Source organism: Lepus europaeus, chromosome 19 (assembly GCF_033115175.1).
Source record: "Lepus europaeus isolate LE1 chromosome 19, mLepTim1.pri, whole genome shotgun sequence".
NCBI classification, from domain to species: Eukaryota; Metazoa; Chordata; class Mammalia; order Lagomorpha; family Leporidae; genus Lepus; species Lepus europaeus.
Window position 1 is genome coordinate 2,504,438 of NC_084845.1, and position 19,795 is coordinate 2,524,232.

The window sequence follows — 19,795 nt, forward strand, 5'->3', positions numbered from 1 at the left end:
AAAAGCACCAAGCCACTATTCCTATGTGGGGAATCTTCCGTCTTGCTAGGAGAGCTATGTCTTTTTTTGTTGTTGTTGTTCTAAAATTTATTGGTGGAGGGCAGGGAGGGTAAGAAACAGAATTTTTTAAAGACATTCCATATTAATCTCTGTTCACATTAGAAAAGTAGTGTCGGCAGAAAACATTCATACCAGGCAAATAAAACTACTTCAGTTCCATTATGGAACATGGAAAGCTAAGGAGATTTCTGCTCATTGGAAGAACAACACCATAAAACCTGAGGGAGGAGGACACAGGACTCAATAAAACCACAGCAGAAGCCGCTGGGCAGAGGGAATCAGCAGTAAAGATGAGAATAACATTTCAAACAGCTGCCGCTGTGTGCCATAAACTCACATCACACCATTTTATCATTGGCTTTCTTGAGGCCCAAGACCCGATTCCTGGGTCTCTGCTTTTAAATGGATCCTCATGTGGCGATTGAAAGTCCCCAGCTGCCGGAAGGCGCGGCCACACGTGTCACACTGGTAGGGCTTCGTGTCAGTGTGGATGCGTTGGTGGACGTTCAGGTTCCCCTTGTGGCTGAAGCACTTGCCGCAGTGCCGACATTTGTACGGCCGCTCGTTGGTGTGGATCCGCCTGTGAGTGACCAGGCTGGCCTCGTGGGTGAACCTGTGGCTGCAGACTTCACACGTGTAGGGCTTCTCGCCGGTGTGGATTCGCTGGTGGACTCGCAGGTCTGAGGCCTGCATGAAGCCCTTCTTACAGGACTCACACTGGTAAGGTCTCTCTCCCGTGTGTGTCCTCTGGTGTATGACCAACTGAGAGCTATAGTTAAACCTCTTGGGGCAGTCAGCGCACTGATACATTTTGACTGGTTTTTTAGCGCTGGGTGTGTCAGATGAATTCACCCCAACCTGTCTTGAGATGTCTCTGCTGTCAGAATGGGTGGCTCCTCCTTGCTCCTTGGAAGAGGTGGGGCTGCTGTCCAGTCTCCTCCTTCTGGAATGTCCTGGACGTCGTGTTGAAGCTTCTCTCTCTAAAACTGGGGTGGAAGACGGGTCAGTGTGCGCGTTGTCAACAGGACGTCCTTTTTGGGGGCTCTCCCCATCCTCTGCACAACCAAAATCTGCTGGAAGAAGATGGAATTCCACACATGGCATTTAGTACAGAGCATTTGCAATGAGAATCATTCAAAGCACACAGTGATGTTGGCTGAGAACTGCCCATCGACCTCAGAAGCCTACAAGATTGGACGGTAGGGCCCTGGACAGTCAGTGATGGAGGAGGTCTGTCCACAGATGGCCAACTCCCCAGGGACATGTCCCACCACCCCCCCACCCCCAACAGAAAAGGAAGAGCGAGCCAACTCTCCGGGGTCTTCAGTCTCCACACTCACCGGGACCCTCCGGAAGGTACGGCTCTGCAGGTTCCACTGCTGTCGCCTCTTGTCTGTCTGCCCGCATGTCCTCCTCTTGAAAGTCTGGCTTGGGGCTCGGCCCCTGTGGGTCTCTCATTGCAGGAATAATCCCTGGCAGGGCTTCCTCTCCCTGAGAAAGGCAACCAAGCAGAAGTACTCGTCTTCCTTCCTTTGGGACCCGGCTTTTCTAAGGACATAGTTTTGTGGATATGTCCAGACTTCCAGTGGGCCACCCATCACCCCACGTGAGCACCCTCACCCAGTTTCCACACCAACTTGTAACATCCGCTACACCAACCCCCATGCTTTCCACCCCTTCCTTTCTTTGCGCGGTCTTCAAAAAGTTCATGGAAAACCATTATTAGAAAAACTATTCTTGGTCTTCAAAATCATTTTCACACCAAAATAAGTGTTTCTTTTAAAATATGTATATTTCTGTCTATCTGAAAGGCAGAGCCAAGTGGGAAAAGGAGAGGAGAGAGAGATCTTCCATCCACTGGTTCACTTCTCCAAATGCCTGTAACAGCCAGTATGAGGCCAGGTGGAAGCCAGGACCCCAGAACTCCATCCAGGTCTCCCGTGTGTTTGACAGGGGCCTAAGCACTTAAGCCATCCCCTGCTGCCTCCCAGCTGCACATTATCAGGATCAGAAGTGGAGGTGCTGGGATTCAACCTGGCATGCCAGTAGGGGATGAGGGCTTCATAAGCTATGACTTAACCAACTACACCACAATACCCACTCCTAAATGTATCAATTAATTCCATTTTCCATGAGCTTTTGGAAGTATCCTCATAGTTCTCCCATCATCCAACTTCCCCTGCCCTGAACTCTGGAAGCAAAATGACTCCAGGCCAAGGTTGACATCTGGGGCTGGATAATCCTTTCTGGTGGGGACTGACCGATACTTTGCAGTGTACAGAGAAAGGTCCCTGGACCCACCAACCAGATGCAGTTAACACCCCTCCCCTCACACACACAACACTGCCACCTGGAATAAACCCAAAACTTGTCAAATATCCCTTGGAAGGTAACAATCACCAGAATTGAGGGGCACCCCTAATTAAGGAACGGACAATTTGTAGAAAATTAGTGCTCCAGTCAATCACTTCTTGAAGTGCCTTTGAGGAAACTGGCTGTGGGGGAATTACTCGTAGCTCACCCATCTGTGGGGCAAGTTGACCCAGGCCTCGTTCATCTGCACCCTGAAGGCTACTTTCCTGCTTTCCCTGCACCCTTAATGCTAAAAACTTAGTGGTCGGCCGGTGCCACGGCTCACTAGGCTAATCCACCGCCAGCGGCGCTGCTACTCTGCGTTCTACTCCCAGATGCTCCTCTTCCAGTCCAGCTCTCTGCTGTGGCCCGGGAAGGCAGTGGAGGATGGCCCACGTGCTTGGGCACCTGCATTGGCTTGGGAGACCAGAAGAAGCACCTGGCTCCTGGCTTTGTTTCGGCACAGCTCACTGGCCACAGAGGCCATTTGGGGGATGAACCAACGGAAGGTAGAGCTTTCTCTCTGTCTCTCTCTCTCACTGTCTAACTCTGCCTGTCTAAAGAAAGAAAGAAATACTTAGTGGTCAACGGACAAAAGCCTATTCCTCTTAGGCCCCCACGTGGCTCAGAAGCATCTAGGGATGTGATATGTGCATGGTCCATGGGTACAGTTCTGTCTGACTCACTCTACAGCTACACCAGATTTCCTTTTGTGCCTTCTCCACCTCTCCCCAGAGACCAGGGCAGCCCACTCACCGCTCCCCTTGTTGGGTCCTGCATCGTTTGGTTCATCTGCTGGCTTTCCTCAGGATGGATCTCGCTCACAGAGGACTGGTGCTGGAGAGAGAAGTCAGTCACATCATTCGTATCGCTGGTCTCAACTTTGACCATCTGCACATCGGAATTCTGCTGGAGAAATTTCTGTCCATTCAAGACGACCACAGTCTGGGGAGAGAAGGGAAAACACCATCAGACACCCTGAGAGAAGCTGAGTATACTGGCCAGGGTGTGGCCCAGTGAGTTAAGCCACCATTTGTGACACCTGCATGGCCTATCAGAGCGCTCATTCAAATTCTGACTACTCCACTTCCAATCCAGCTCCCTGCTAATGTGCCCAGGGAAAGCAGAAGATGATGGCCCAAGTATTTGAACCCCCAGCACCTACCTGGAGTCCAGACTCCTGGAGTTCCAGGCTCCTGGATTTGGTCTGAAGCAGCCCTAGCTGGTCATTTGGGGGGAGTGAACCAGGAAATGGAAGATCTCCTTTCTCTCTCTTTCACTCTGCTTTTCAATTCATAAAATTCATTTAAAAAAGAAAACATGAGGGTAGTTTTCATCCTCCCCATATGTGTTCTGCCATATTGCTCAAGCTAGCTTAAAATTCTTGGCACATAATTAGCTCTTCAGATACAGAAACCCCAGCTGAAATGTTTTGCTCTCTAATCTCCTGCAACTGCCCCATTCCTAAGGCCTTTGAAAAGCTCCATCAATCTGGCGTTATTTGGAAGAACTGGTGTCCAAATCCAAAGAGGAGGAAAAATCCCTCCTGGTAAATCAAGATCACCTTACACAGATTCAACCAAGCAAGGATTGAAAATATAACAAGGGGCCGGAGCCGTGGCGCACTAGGTGAATCCTGCGCCTGCGGTGCCAGCATCCCATGTGGGCGCTGGTCCTCGTCCTGGCTGCCCCTCTTCCAATCCATCTCTCTGCTTTGGCCTGGGAGAGCAGTAGAAGATGGCCCAATTTCTTGGGCCCCTGCACGCATGTGGGAGACCCGGAAGAAGTGCCCGGCTCCTGGTTTTGGATCAGCACAGCTCTGGTCGTTGTGGCCATTTGGAGAGTGAACCAATGGAAGGAAAACCTTTCCCTCTGTCTCTGCCTCTCACTGTCTCTAACACTAACTCTCAAATAAGTAAAGTCTTTTTTAAAATTAAAAAAAAGAAAAGAAAATCTAAGAAACCAGTGCCCTATTGGAAGACACTCACGCCCTATCTTGGCGTACCTGGGTTTGCTTTCTGGCTCTGCTCATTTCCAGCTTCCTGCCAATGCAGACACTGGGAGGTGGCAGATAATGGCCTGTCTCTTCCCTTTCCCTTTCTTAACTCTCTCTTCAAAGCATTCAGGCACTGAAATCACCAGGAAGAAAAGGAAACACCCCTCTCCCAGCTGAAACCCCACCTAATCCAACAGTTCTCCACTGGGAGAGATGTTGCCCCGGAACAACTGGTGATGTCTGGAGATATTTTTGGCTGTTGCAGATAGAAGGTGCCCCTGGCATCCAGGGGTAGAGACCAGGAATGCCATTCAACAGCCCACACTATTGCCCATGGCCCGCCAAGAATAACTCAGCCCCCAAACGTCACTGCCTGGGGTTCCCTAAGAGGCAAGCTCTCCTCCACTGGGGACAAACCTCTGGTCTGAAGGCACCGTGCAGCCCCTGCCCCCTCCCCACCCTCTGCCAAGTGTGAAGGTCTCACTCACCCACTGCTTGGGCTCCCTGTGGCTTCTCAGTACCTCTTCCAGCTGTCTGCAGCTCCTCACGCCATTTTCCTTGACTAAGACCTGGAGGTCCTGGGGCATGGAGATCATGAACTGCTCCAGCACCAGCATGTCCATGATCTGCTCTTTGGTGTGCAGATCTGGCCTCAGCCATCCGTGACACAACTCGACGAGTGTCCTCAGATCCTGGATGGGGTCTGAACACTCTGACCCGCTGAAGGCTCTGAATCTTATATGCCATTCCTCCGTGTCCCGGTCTGGCCCATCAAGGGGAGTGTCCTCTGATGGCATGGCAGACAGCAGCTGTGGGCCAGAGCTATCACAGGGCTGCTCATGGTCCAAAGAAAAAGTGCGCTCTGTGGCCATATTGAATGATGCACTTTGCTCTGAGATAGGCCTCCTAGAAGATGGTTGTCTGATGGACACCTACCAACAGGTCTATTCTGGTTTCTTGAGGAATAGACTGTTCAGAATACTGAGGAGGAAAAAAGGAAAGAACCAGATCAGATTGACTCCCTACCCCACCCTCCCCTCCCTTCCAAATCCAATCATGCTAATGCCAGACACCACCCTCTGGTTGGAATGTGAAAGCAGTCATCCCATCAGAAAATAGGCCCCATGCTCTGAACAACACAGGATTAGGAGAAGTTCTCGAAAATCTGTTGCCATAAAATGCACAGTCCTGTCACCTTCCCATGAAGACAAGATCACAAGGCAAATTTGTAGTCATACTTAGGCAGAAATACAGAGAAAAATCCCTGTAACCTAAGATATCATGTGGTGTGCTCAACATTGGAACTATTAACCTAAACATTTCCCAACACATTTCCTTGTTGGTCATAGAATGCCTGTTTGCTTCAGTGAAGAGACAACTCAAAGGAGCCCTGTGAAAGCTAAGCGCCTGGGGCCAGTGCTGTGGCTTAGCGGGTAAAGCCCTGGCCTGAAGCACCGGCATCCCTTATGGGCTCTGGTTTAAGTCATGGCTGCTCCTCTTCCAGTCAAGCTGTCTGCTATGGCGGGAAAGCAGTAGAAGATGGCCCAAGTCCTTGTGCTCCGGCACCCATGTGGGAGACCCGGAGGAATCTCTTGGCTCCTGGCTTCGGATAGGCATAGCTCTGGCTGTTGCGGCCAACTGGGGAGTGAACCATCAGATAGAAGACCTCTCTCTCTTTCTGTGCCTCTCCTCTCTCTGTGTAAGAAACTCTGACTTTCAAATAAATAAATCTGTAAAAAAAAAAAAAAAAACCTAGTGACCTTGTAACCTTCAGAAGGTTTCCATCCCTGACAGGATAATTACATGTTCTATGCATGAAGCATCACCCTGTGCCCCCTCGATCTGGACACTAATTGTATGTCAGTTAAAAACACGATTTTAAAAAGTGGAAGTACCCAAATCTAACTGCAAGAGGCAAGAGCTACTCTGTGGTATTCCCCATGCAACAGTTATGTGCCAATGCAACAGCTATGAGACTGCAATCCTCCCTGCCTTCCAGCAAACAGGATAAAGACCTGGGTGGCTGGAAAGCTGGAAAAAAAAAAAACCATGTCTGGGAGGTGCGCAGCAGACTCCAAGCAGCCAGGAAAAAGCAGCAGAGTGAACACTGCAAACTCATGTCTGAAAAGGGGCTCACATCCAGAATGTGTAAGGAACTCAGCTTACTAGCTAGAAAACAACTGGGTAGCACTGTGGTGCAGTGGGCTGAGCCATCACCCACGACACCGGCCTCCCTGCTGATGCTCCTGGGAAAGCAGCAAGTACTGGCCCAACTACTCGTAGGAGACCCACTTGGAGTTCCAGGCTTCTGGCTTCGGCTGGCCCAAGCATTTGGGGAGTAAATGATCCTCATCTCTCATCTTCCCTGCTATCCTGCCCTGAAATAAATAAATCATAAAAAAAAAAGACTAAAAACTAGGTTAAGGGATTGAATAGTTTTTTAAAAATTTTTTTTGACGGAGTTAGAGAGAGAGAGACAGAAAGAAAACTCTCCCTTCCGTTGGTTCACCCCCCAAATGGCCGCTGTGCCGATCCAAAGCCAGGAGCCAGCTGCTTCCTCCTGGTCTCCCATGCGGGTGCAGGGCCCAAGCTCTTGGGCCATCCTCCACTGTACTCCCGGGCCACAGCAGAGAGCTGGACTGGAAGAGGAGCAACAGGGACAGAACCAGTGCCCCAACCGGAACTAGATCCCGGGGTGCCGGGTTCTAGTGCCACTGGCTGAGGATTAGCCTAGTGAGCCCCGGCTCCAGCTTTTTTGTTTTGTTTTGTTTTGCTTTGCTTTTTTTTTTTTTTTTTTTTTTTTTTTTTGAGAGGTAGAGTCATGGACAGTGAGAGAGAGACAGAAAAAGGTCTTCCTTCCATTGGTTCACTCCCCAAATGGCTGCTACAGCTGGCACTGCGCTGATCCGAAGCCAGGAGCCAGTGCCTCCTCCTGGTCTCCCATGGGGCTGCAGGGCCCAAGCACTTAAGCCATCCTCCAGTTTAGGTTTAGATTCACCAGACTGGGCTGATTTTAACATTTAAAATAAAATTTTTTTGCCACAAACCATGATCATGCTTAAGTTCCCTCATGTTATAGGTATGTTAAGCAAGTCTGAGCTAACAATGAGGTACTTAGGAGTCACTTTCTTCCGCCAGCCCTAGGAGCCAATGGGTGATGCAGACCAATTGGGATGTTTCTGAAACGGGCCCCCGCTCCACGCACACTGACCCCAGGTCCCTCCCAGATATTGCTGTTAGCTCACCTACCTGCCAACTTTCAGCGTCCACCTCCTTCTATCTGGGATCCACACTCAAATGAGCCTGGAGCTGCAAAAACCTCTCCATATTTATAGGAGCTCCAAGCCCCTCCCTTTGTTATCTAATTGGTCCATGATTTGGCTTGAGGGCAGATGCTACATTTGTAAGAAGTGTTGATTGGTTGGCATTCCCAATGAGACCCTGTTCAGCAAGAGAAAATTTGATTTGTTGAATATGCACCTTTTGGAAAGAGTATTGGATTTCTTATTTGTTGTTTTGTTTTATTTTAAGAGTTATTTTTATTTATTTGAAAGACAAAGTTAAAGAGAGAGAGAGAGAGGTCTTCCATCTGCTGGTTCACTCCCCAATTGGCCACAATGGCCAGAACTGTGCTGATCAAAGCCAGGAGCTAGGAGCTTCTTCGGGGTCTCCCACGTGGGTGCAGGGCCCCAAGGACTTGGGCCATCTTCTACTGCTTTCCCAGGCCATAGCAGAGAGCTGGATTGGAAGAGCAGCTGGAACTAGAACTGGCACCTATGTGGGATGCTGGTGCCTCAGGCCGGGGGCTTTAACCAGCTGCGCCACAGTTCTAGCCCCCAAACCCAAACTTTAAGTGCTACCCTGAGTACTCTGAGCCGCTCTCAGAAATCCAAACCTCCAGTGGCAGGTGGTGGGAACCCAAGCCCACGACTGGCTGAGGGAAAGCCCTGGGTGTCCCAGGAGGCAACCAAGTGAATGTCACTGGTGCTGCGAATTCAGCAGAGCAGCAGAACATGAGGTGAGCAGAGTTGAGGGAAAAATCTGCACCGTTTTCACCCCTGTCTCTCAACACAGAAAACCACAGCGCTGAGGACTTCATATATATATTTATACATATTTATATATATTTATTTATATTTATATATATTTATATATTTAAAATTTTTTATTTGTTTTATTTATTTGAGAGGCAGAACAAGAGAGAGCTCCCATCCACTCCCCCAAATACCAACGGGAGCCAGGGTGAAGCCAGGAGCCAGGAGCTCAACCTAGGTCTTCTGTGAGGGTGGTAGGGACCCAAGTACCTGAGCCATCAACAGCTGCAGGCTGCAGGCTGCGTTAGCAAGAAGCTGGGATCAGAAGCAGGGCAGGACTTGCACTGGAATCTACGCACATGGTTAGGGCTGTGTGTGTCCCAAGCAGCACATTTTTTTAAAGGAGATGTTGATTTGAAAGTCAGAGTTCCAGAGAGAGGGGGAAAGCCAGAAAGATCCGCTGGTTCACTCCAGATGGCTGTGACGGCCGCAGCTGGGCCAGGAGCAGGAACTTCATCCGGGTCTCCATGTGGGTGCAGGGGCTCAAGCACTTGATCCATCTCCTAGTGCTTGCCCAGGCCATTAGCAGGGAGCTGGATCGTCTGGAACTTGAGTGGGAGCCCATGTGGGATGCTGGCATGGAAGGCAGTGGCTTTACCCCAGGCCCCAAGCAGAATCTCAACCACTGTGCCATGCTCACCTCACTTGGACACAGATTTCAAAGGGCCTTTCACGTAGTATTCATTATGTCTCCATAAAGCTGGGATTTTTGTGAATGGCAACAAATGGGAAAGGAAAGAGAGAAAAAGAAGTCGTACCCAGCGGAGGAGTGTGGCTCTGTGGAGTCAGTTTTTGTCAAGAAGCCAAAGACGTGAGTGTCTTAGGAAGGACTGTGTTCAGAGTGGGCTGGTTCATATCCAACCAGCGCTTTCATCCAGCTCAGCCTGCCTACAGCGTACTGACTCCAGGGCACCAATCGTTGTGTACAGTTACTGACACAGAATGAGTATTAGAGACATTTCAAACTTGTGTCCAGCATCTTGCAACTGCTATGTTGAAAGCTTTGCTCACACAGGATTCAGTTCCTGATGTGATGCTGGGGCCCCAGAGTAAGAGCCTGAGGCGGAGCGTGGACTTCACTGTGTGAAATGTGGGGGGAAATAACTCGGCATTGGCCATAATTAGATTGCAGTTTTGGAAGCTCCTGTGACAACCAAATGACACACAAAGTCCATTCCAACACAGCAGTGGCACATTTGTTTTAACTTCAGAGTAAATTTTCCTGTTTTAGCATTCCAGATGTGCTGGAAGGCGGCTGGGTTTAGACTGATTCTGACTTTTGTCAGAAACCCTCCAGGCTAGCAGAGAACAGTGAGATAGATTCCAAGTCTTCAGAGAAAAAGAACTCAACTCTCACTGATGAATGGGGGGAGAAATAAAGGGCTTCCATAACAAACGGGATTTGAAAGAATTTGTCACCACTCCTCCAGCCTCAAGGATGTGCTACGTACAGAAACACAGAAACAGGGTCAGCACTGTGAAAGAAGCTAAAGATAGAAAATCTCCAGTAAAAGGACAAAGGAAATCCAAAGTAAACAGTAGGAACATTTATGGAAAAGCGGCAGGGAAACTGAGCTGACTCTGGTTTCTCTTCTGTAGTTCCTTAGATTTCAGAATATCCTGTTGTTGGGGACCTAGCCACAAGTCAGGCAATCTCAAGACATGGATGATAGTGGAACACCTTTTTCCTTCTCTTACTACATACCATTTGTGTGATGTCAGTGTCAACTCTCAATTTTTTTTTATGGATTTACTTTTATTTTTATTTATTTATTTATTTTTGACAGGCAGAGTGGATAGTGAGAGAGAGACAGAGAGAAAGGTCTTCCTTTTTGCCGTTTGTTCACCCTCCAATGGCCGCCGCGGCCGGCACATCGTGCTGATCCAAAGCCAGGAGCCAGGTGCTTCTCCTGGTCTCCCACGTGGGTGCAGGGCCCAAGGACTTGGGCCATCCTCCACTGCCTTCCTGGGCCACAGCAAGAGCTGGCCTGGAAGAGGGGCACCCGGGATAGAATCCGGCGCCCCGACCGGAACTAGAACCACACTGGTGTGCCGGCACCGCAAGGCGGAGGATTAGCCTGTTAAGCCACGGCGCCGGCCTCAAGTCTCAGTTCTTATGTCTTTGGGCTGACTAGAAAATCAGGTGTTTAAATGAACTCTTCTCTGCTTTGGAAGCTTGGTCCATAAGTGTGTTGTTGCCACAGAAGAAAACACTTGGATTTGCATTACTTGAATACTTGAAAACAAATTGATAAGAGACTGTACGTAGTGAATTGGGTTTTTATTTCTGGATGAAATTAGAAATGAAATAAAGATTTGCACTACTGAAGGGATGAAAATGATGCCAGTGCTTATAAGCAGTGTGAGCCATTTGGTGTCTGAGGCTTCCAAATCCAAGTGTTTCTTCAAAGTCCAGATCTTCCTCCTGGAACCCTGCTCCTCTGTGCTTCATGCGTTCACTCTTACAACTGATGCTGAGGGACAGCAGGGTTCAAGCTTCGTCACCTCTGTGTTCATTAGGAATCCCATAGCTTTGCTACTTAGGGAAAAGACAGGCTCCGACACACTCTTAGTGTCACTTCTTGTTAATATTTTACCCACGAGTGGTATTTCAGATACATTTAATCCTTTAATCCATCTAATGAAGTGCTTATAAAAGTATACAAGCATTGCGTATTGCACTTGGACTAGTTAGTGAAGAATAAGAAACAAAAACAGTTTATTCAGACACTCTCTAAACAGCACTTTGACCTCAGAATCAGCTTTTAAGGCATTCGGATCTGGCTGGAAAGCCCAGGAGAGCACTTCAGGGATAGAGCCAAGACACTGTGGCAAAAAAATGTGTACATGAAGGGTCTCTGTGAATTAAGACCCCAGTGGCAAGAAGGGACCATCAAAGAAAGAGGCACTTTTCTCTGCAGGGAAGAGAGAATTTCCACTTTTCTTATGGCCCTGTCTAAATACTCATGGAGTTTGTGGACTCAAGAGGTTTCCATAGCCTTGGTTGCTCATGCCAAGAGCCTCGGGTGGTCACTGATGTCATCAATAAGGGTGTCAACAACAGGGGTCACTGTGCACTTACTCCCCATGTAGGACCTTTGTCCTTAATGAGTTGTACTATTGGAATTAACTATAAAATCGGTCTTCAAACAGTACTTTATACTTTGTGTGTCTGTGTGGGGGTGCAAATTGTTGAAATTTTTACTTAGTATAGAGTTGGTCTCCTGTATATAAGTTACTTAAAAATGAATCTTAATGAGGAGGTGGGATGGGAGTGGGAGTGGGAGGACAGGTATGGGAGGAAGAACCATTATATTCCTAAAGCTGCACCTATGAAAATTGTATTCATTAAATCAAAGCTTTCTACAATGAAATAAAATAAAATGGGGCTGTTCGTGAAGAAACTTGAAAACAGCTTCATTCATGTAACTGCTTAAGTAAAAACTACATTTTGTGTTCTATGTGTATACACTTTTAATGGTCTGTATTTCTGTTTAAATATATATGGTGTTTAAAATAAAATAAAGAATGGTGGTGCCACGGCTCACTTGGCTAATCCTCCACCTGCGGCACTGGCACCCTGGGTTCTAGTCCCAGTTGGGGTGCCAGATTTAGCCCCAGTTTCCCCTCTTCCAGTCCAGCTCTCTGCTGTGGCCCGGGAAGGCAGTGGAGGATGGTCAGGTCCTTGGGCCCTGCACCTACCTGGGAGACCAGGAAAAGCACCTGGCTCCTGGCTTCAGGTCAGCACAGTGCACCTGCCATAGTAGCCATAGCGGAGTGAACCAACGGAAAAGGAAGACCTTTCTCTCTGTCTCTCTATCACTAACTCTACATATCAAAATAAATAAATAAATAAATAAATAAATGAAGAGAGGAGTGACCAAATAGAGCAAACCCCTGGGAAATGCTGACCGTGGATCACAGGAAGGTGAGCACGTCGGGCGTATGTCAGGGGTCCATCGGGAGCGGGTCGGGGGGTTCACGCCGTCCTTGAGTGCTGGGTGACGACAGGCCCCAACCTCAGTCGTGTGCCTGATGCTGGGTGTTTGTTTGTTAGCAAACAGTTGTGAAGATGTTATTTTCTGCAACTTCTGAGGCTTCCGCTGTGTTCCCTCTGGACAGCTGTGGAGCTAACAAGGAGTCGGAGTTGATGAGTTTATGAATGGGATTAGCAGGCATCTGCCTGAGGCCATTCTGGGCCCACCCACCTCTCCCTTGCTCCCAGCCTTTGTCACCAATTTGCGCTGCACCCTCCATTCAGCTAAAAATGCCCTAGTTACAGAAAGGCCGAGGAAACTCGGAGCCCCGGTTCTGTCCCAGGGTAAACCCTTCACACACCCCGGGCTTGCTGGTCGATCTGGAAGGCGCCAGCTGTTCTACGACTCAGAGTCTCCCAAGTGTACCCTTTCGGCCACTTCACTGGCATGTCCCTGACAAATAGAAATCGTATCCTGCGGTGGGCTGTGGTGCTGCTGTGGCTAAGCTGCCTCGGGAGACCACATCCTGTTTTTGGGCTTCCGATCTTGTTGGTGGGCGCCTTGGGGGCAGCAGAAGATGGCTCAAGTGCTTGGGCTCCTGCACCCCCTTGGGATACCCAAAAAAGCTCCTGGCTCCTGGCCCAGCCCTGGCCATTGTGGCCATTTGGAGAGTGAACCAGTGGATTGAAGATCTCTCTCTCTCTCTAACTCCGCCTTTCAAATAAAGAAATCTTAAATAAAGACTCCCTAAATAAATCTTGAATAAATAAATAAAAGACTCCCATAGCAGGGGATAATCTCATCAAGGGACTCTCAGCCAGGCCTCCTGCTGAGCCCTCCAGGGAAACCCACACTGAAGAAGACACTCCCTAAGCCTCCAATTCCCTCCAGGACAGAGTCCCGGGAACATGGGAAGAGAAGTGTATTCCCAGAACCTCCCACCCACCCAATGCATGACCCACTCACTCTAGGGTGGGGCTTGGTTCAGGAGTAGATTTTCCTGTGTCCCCTGTGGCAGAGCTACCACAATCTGCTCACTTGACAAAATCCTGAATATTGTTCGTCATTTGTATGCTAACTTTGGTGAAATGGCATTCTTCAAATAAATAGCAAAAATAATCCTAAAATTCACAAGGAACCATGAAACACCCAAAGTGATACAGGGAAAGAAAAAAAAATGGAGGTGTCACACTTCTGATGTCAAATTATATTACAAAGCTAAAGGGACCAAGACAGGATGGCGCTGGCCTAACCACACAGACCAGTGGAACCAAATAGACAACCCGGTAATAAACCCAAGCCTACACGCCTGGTCAGCTTAGTCTTCACAAGAGCACAGTTGGATTTCATTCTCTTGCATGTGGAAACCCAGTCTTCCCGGCGCTGTTTATCGAAGAGACGCCTTTGTGGCACCTGTTTGCAATCATTTGTCACATCAGATAATCCTCACAGTGAGGAGGAGTTTTAATTGCTAGTGACACTGAGATGTAGCCGAACAGCCTGAAGGTGCGTCTGCTGCCAGCCTTGCACCACAGCATCCTGATTTCAGATCTCCATCCTGGCAGCAGCTGACTGCCCGTTGGTCCCTCGGCCGTGCTGGGGCCAAAGCCTCAAGCTCTGCACAGCTCTCCCAGCCTCCTTCCCAGGCTGGACGACTGGATCCACGCAGTCATGGAGTTTGCTTCTGCTGCTGCGTGCTCAGACTGTGCGGGGGAAGCACGGCCAGCGTCCAGACGAGGGTTTCCTGCCATCAGCTCACCCCAGAGCGACCCCACCACCTCCCCGGCAGGTGCTTCCCTCCTTGCGTCCTGGCCACTAACGGGTACAGGCACTGCCTGGGATAGAGAGCACCGCGTTCCAAGTTGGGTAGGAGATGCACTCGGGTCCAGTTCATCAAACTTCCTTTTTAAAAAATTGTCAGTCAGCCATAGCGGGTAAAGCCTTGGCCTGCAGTGCTGGTATCCCATTTGGACCCGGAAGAAGCTCCTGGCTCCTGGCTTCGGATCGGCACAGCTCTGGCTGCTGTGACCATTTGGGGAGTGGAGCAGTGGATGGAAGATCTCTCTCTGTGTCTCTCCCTCTCTCTGTTGGGACTGACTCTCAAATAAATGAAGCTTTTAAGAAATGCCCTTGTACAAACCCACTTGGATGTAAAATGAACGATTTTTTTCAGCATGTACTGTGTATAACAGGAGCCCCAGGCTGCACCAATTTATGGCAGATAGCCACCGTCTGCCACATACATCCCATATGGACACCGGTTCGAGCCCGGCTCTGATCCAGCTCCCTGCTAATGGCCTGGGGAAGCGGTGGAAGTGGCCCGGTGTCGGGACTGGGCCTTGACTGTCTTCTCAAGTCGCTCAGGGAATCCTCTCAGCTCTGACAGTGCCACTCCTGGCCACAGCCTCCACCTGCTCTGACCCTGTCACCTCTCACCTGGGTTACAGCACCACCTTGTGGCGTAAGGGACGAATGTGCCTCCTGTGATTCCAGCATCCCACCTGGGCGCCCATTGGAGACCTGGCTACTCCTGCTGTGGCCTGGGAGGGCAGTGGAGGATGGCCCAAGTGCTTAGGCCCCTGCAGCTGCCTGGGAGACTGGAAGAAGTTCCTGGCTCCTGGCTTTGGCCTGGTCCAGTCCCAGCTGTTACGGCCATTTGGGGAGTGAACCAGCAGATGGAAGGCTTCTCTCTTTGTGTCTCCCGCTCACTGTAACTCTGCGTTTCAAATAAATAATTCTGGGGGAAAAAAGTGGTGAATTTTGTACAACTCTGCTCCTCACCTCTACGCAAACCAGGTTCTTAAAAAAAGATTTATTTATTTGAAAGGCAGAGTTTTACAGTAAGGCAGTGAGAGAGAGAGAGAGAGAGAGAGAGAGAGAGAGAGAGAGAGGTCTTCCATCTGCTGGTTCACTCCCCAGATGGCTACAATGGCTGGAAATCAGCTGACCCGAAGCCAAGAGGCAGAAGCTTCTGGGTCTCACAAGTGGGTGCAGGGGCCTAGGGACTTGGGCCATCTTCCACTGCTCACCCAGGCCATAGCAGAGAGCTGGATTGGAAGAGGAGCAGCTGGGACTTCAACCAGTGCCCATATGGTGTGTCGCCACTGCAGGTGGCGGCTTGGCCCACTTCACCATGGCACCAGATCCTAAACCAGGTTCTTAAGTTTGGAGTTGAAACTAAGGAGGGACCCAGCTCTGTGGTGTAGCAGGTAAAGCCACTGCCTGCAGTGCCAGCATCCCCTAGAACGGGTGCCAGTTCTAGTCCTGGCTGCTCCTCATCCCATCCAGCTCTCTGCTGTGGCCTGGGGGAGCAGTAGAAGATGGCCCAAGTGCTTGGGGCCCTGCACCTGCGTGGGAGACCTGGAGGCAGCTCCTGGCTTCAGCTCCTGGCTTTAGCTTCTGTGGCAGCCATTTGGGGAGTAAACCAGTGGATGAAAGTCCTCTCTCTGTCTCTCCCTCTCTCTGTAACTATGCCTCTCAAATAAATAAATAAAATCTTTATAAAAAAAAAAAAGAAACTAGGGAGGAAGTTCTCTTTGCTTCATCTGCAATCCAATATCCTTTCCTCTTGGCCTCTGCCCTCTCTTGTTTTGCATTTGGCTGTGTGTTCTCCCTTTGTAGCTCCATCATAAGACGGCACAAAGTGGTGATGCTTCCACGAGCCAGAGTGTGGTCAGGAGCGGGGTGGGGGGGGGTGTGTGTATGAGTGAGCTCAGTGAATTTGCTCAGCTGGAGTAAAGGTATAGGTGAGTTTCCAAGAGTTAAGATTGAAGGAGAGAGGGGCCAAAGCTATGGCGCAGTGGGTTAACGCCCTGGCCTGAAACGCCCCCATCTCATATGGGCGCTGGTTCTAGTCCCAGCTGCTCCTCTTCCAATCCAGCTCTCTGCTATGGCCTAGGAAGGCAGGGAAGATGGCCCAAGTCCTTGGGCCCATGCACCCATGTAGAAGACCCGGAGGAAGCTGCTGGCTCCTGGCTTCAGATCAGCACAGCTCTGGCCATTGTGGTTATCTGGGGAGTGAACCAGTGGGTGGAAGATTCTCTCTCTCTCTCTCTCTCTCTCTCTCTCTCTCTCTCTCTCTCTTCCCTCCCTCCCTCCATTCTCTGTGTAACTCTGACTTCCAAATAAATAAATCGTAAAAAAAAAAAAAAAAGATTGAAGGAGAAAGTGGTAGGGAGAAACGAGGCAGGCCTGGGGCCAGCACTAACAGAGACCATGGTTGTGTGCTAGGGCAGCACGTGGCCTGCGTTTGGAACATTTAGTTCACATAGGCACCACATGCCTGCCATACGGCACCCACTGTGGCAGGATTGAGTCAGAGGGCGTCCCCAATGGAGGGAATGGGAGAGGAGGAGAAGAGACATTAACGTGGTAAACTGCGAACATTGGGAAATGGGGGAACGTGGGGATCCTCCGCACAGCTTTCCTGTGCAGTCTGAAATTCTTCCAAACAAAAGCTTCAAGAAGGAAAAGGTCTAAGAGAACAAGCGGGCTTGCTCTCCCTCTCCTCTCTCCGGGTGGCTGCTCCGAGGTCTGCGAACGCTCCACCCCTCCGTCTTCAGGCTGTGTTCCTGGTACCTAGCCAGAACCATGAAATAGCCCGATTCGGTACTGACAGCTCCTCCTCATGGACATCTCACCAGCTGTCCCGGGAATGCCTTTCACAGGGAAGAATTAAACCTTTAGACTGCACATCCCGCCTCTCCTGTCTCCCCGAGTCTGACACAGCCCCTTCCCGCCTGTCTTCCCCGGCCTCCACACGTCCGAGGGGTGGCGGTGAGGGTGCAGGTGCTGTTTGCCTGGGGCTTTCTCGTCGCCGGATCCGGGCTCCTGCAGGGCACGGAGCCCTCTGTTCCGAGCGTGCATGGGTCCCGGGAGCGCCGGCTGCTGTCTCCTCCAGGGCTGGTGGTGTGGACACTCAGCCCCGGGCTGAGGCTGTGCCCAGAGCCGCCCACTGCAGAGTTACTGCTTGTTTGTCCCCCTTGCAATCACCGAGCATCTTGTGGGAGACACAGAATACCTTTGAGAGATCTGCTCAAAGCCCCGAATTCCCAGAAGATGTCATGTCACCTTGTCGCCATGAGGGGGAGCCAAACTCAGGCTGAAATTAGCAGTGACTTGAGCCAGGGAACTCAAGAAAAGTTCATGGGAAATGCGATTAACAGATTATTTTAGTGCAAAAAAAAAAAATTTGCAACCCACGTACACTTTTTATTCACAAAACACATGTCCCATTACGTTTTTAAAAATGCTTTGTGTATTCCAAAGTAACTAGAGGAGCGGATGTTGAGTGTTTTCACCACACAGTAAGTGAGGAGACAGATGTCTTGCTGTGTCTCATCATGACAGGCATCAAAACAGCACGTCACAGCACGACAGGCGTCAGAACGTCACGTGGTGCCTCATCAACATGTGCACTTGTTACGTGTCAGTTAAAGACAACATGGTTAAGTGAATTCAGAAAGAAGATTACCAGGCTTCACTGATAACACTGAGCACCCAAGCCCGATACATCTTGTTGCTCCTCCACTCCCACACCTGCGGTTATGGTGCCTTCACTTGTTGCCTGAGCCAATTTGAGTTGGATTTTTTTAAAAACTGCTTTATTGAGCCATAATTGGTGCACAAAGAACACACATTTAATGCACACGCACGCACCAATACTATCGCCACACTCAAGGCAACAGACAAGGCCAACGCGTCACAAAGTTTCCTCCTGCCTTTTTCTTTTTGTTTGTATTTTTTTATTTAAACCAACGTTTGGTCCAGCAGTTTAGACACCTGTGTGCTGCATGGAAGAGCCTGGGTTTATGTCCTGGCTCAGGCTCCCGACTTCAGTTTCCTGCTGCTTTAGATCCTGGGAGGCGGCCACCGTCTGGGGCTCTCACCCCCCTCACCAACATCCCTGGCACACATTGGGCATTGGCTGTGCGATGTTCCCATGTTCCCAAGCACGGCGTTGCATCATGTACTGGTCAGAGGACACAGGTGGCATCCCTGCACCCTGGTCCTGTAAGACCACTTGCTGGACAGAGGCCCTGATGGCCGCTGTGGTCTCCGAGCTCGCCTGGGCTCTGGGGCAGAACTCGTTCACTGACTGTTCCACAGCTTCCATGCCATGAGCCTTCTTAGCTTCTGTTCAGGTGTGGAGGAGCCGTGTGCTCAGAGAAGCAGGGTCTCCCCCCTCGTTCAGAACACTGGGATGGAAGCCCAGGAATCCGTTGTTAAAGTTCCCTTTCAGCACAACTAACATGGAGCTAATTTAGGAACCACTGACCTGGTAGATAGATAGCATCCCCATTACAGATCTGAAATTTCCATGTTGGACCCAGGTCTAAGTGCAGCTAGAGTGGGTAAGAGGGCTGGCGTTGTGGCACAGTTGGTTAAGCCACTGCTTGCAATCCTGTACTGAATTGTCTGTATGAGTTCCAGCTGCTCCACTTCCTATCCAGCTTCCTGCTAATTTGCCTGGGGAAGCAGAGGAAGATGGCCCAAGTGGTTGGGCCTCTATGCCCTCATGGGAGACCTGGATGGAGTTGCACGCTCTTGGCTTCAGCCTTGTCCAGGTAAGACATTGCAGCCATTTGGGGGAATCAACCAGCAGATGGAAGATCTCTCTGTCTCCCCCCTGCCACCATCACTCTCTCTTTCAAAGAAATAAAGTAAACCCTTGGGAGGGGGGAAAGAGTAATGAAAAGCAGCCAGACTTCCTGAATTCAAGTCCCAGCACTGCCCCCTATGAAGCACGTGACTGAAGACCTCCTGGGCTGCATTTTCTCCTCCTCTTCTTCCTCTTTCTCTTCTTCATCATCATCACCATCATCTCTGATGTCATGAGTGTTGTGAGGATCCAATGAGTTGATATCTGTAATACATCCAGAATCAGAAACAGAGTAGGTGTAGAGAAGTTTTTAAATGAAAATTAAATGAGCTAAGATGAATTAAAGAACCGGTCTGATGTTGGTGTGGCAATGGTGGTGCTGGGCCTTTTTCATTATGAGTTCTGTACCATGGTAGTTGGGCAGAGAGCTTTAACTGGGAGGGATTGTTCAAAGTTTTGATGTGACTGGAGTTTCCTTCTTTCTTTTTTAATTTGACAGGTAGAGTTAGACAGTGAGAGAGACAGTGAGAAAGGTCTTCTTTCCGTTGTTTCACCCCCAAATGGCCACCACGGCTGGAGCTACGCCAATCTGAAGCCAGAAGCCAGGTGCTTCTTCCTGGTCTCCCATGCGGGTGCAGAGGCCCAAGCACTTGGGCCATCCTCCACTGCCTCCCCGGGCCACAGCAGAGAGCTGGACTGGAAGAGGAGCAACTGG

The 19,795-nt window shown here is 49.9% G+C and overlaps 1 protein-coding gene across 1 annotated transcript; it reads right to left on the reverse strand.

Moving 5' to 3' along the window:
- Positions 1–411: 411 nt before the first annotated feature.
- Positions 412–5,280, reverse strand: LOC133748668 (zinc finger and SCAN domain-containing protein 5B-like). Its single transcript, XM_062177600.1, has 3 exons — positions 4,897–5,280; positions 3,169–3,357; positions 412–843 (listed from the first exon to the last, which is right to left on the reverse strand). Exons 1-3 carry the CDS (start codon positions 5,278–5,280, stop codon positions 412–414), a joined length of 1,005 nt encoding a protein of 334 aa, XP_062033584.1.
- Positions 5,281–19,795: the final 14,515 nt, after the last annotated feature.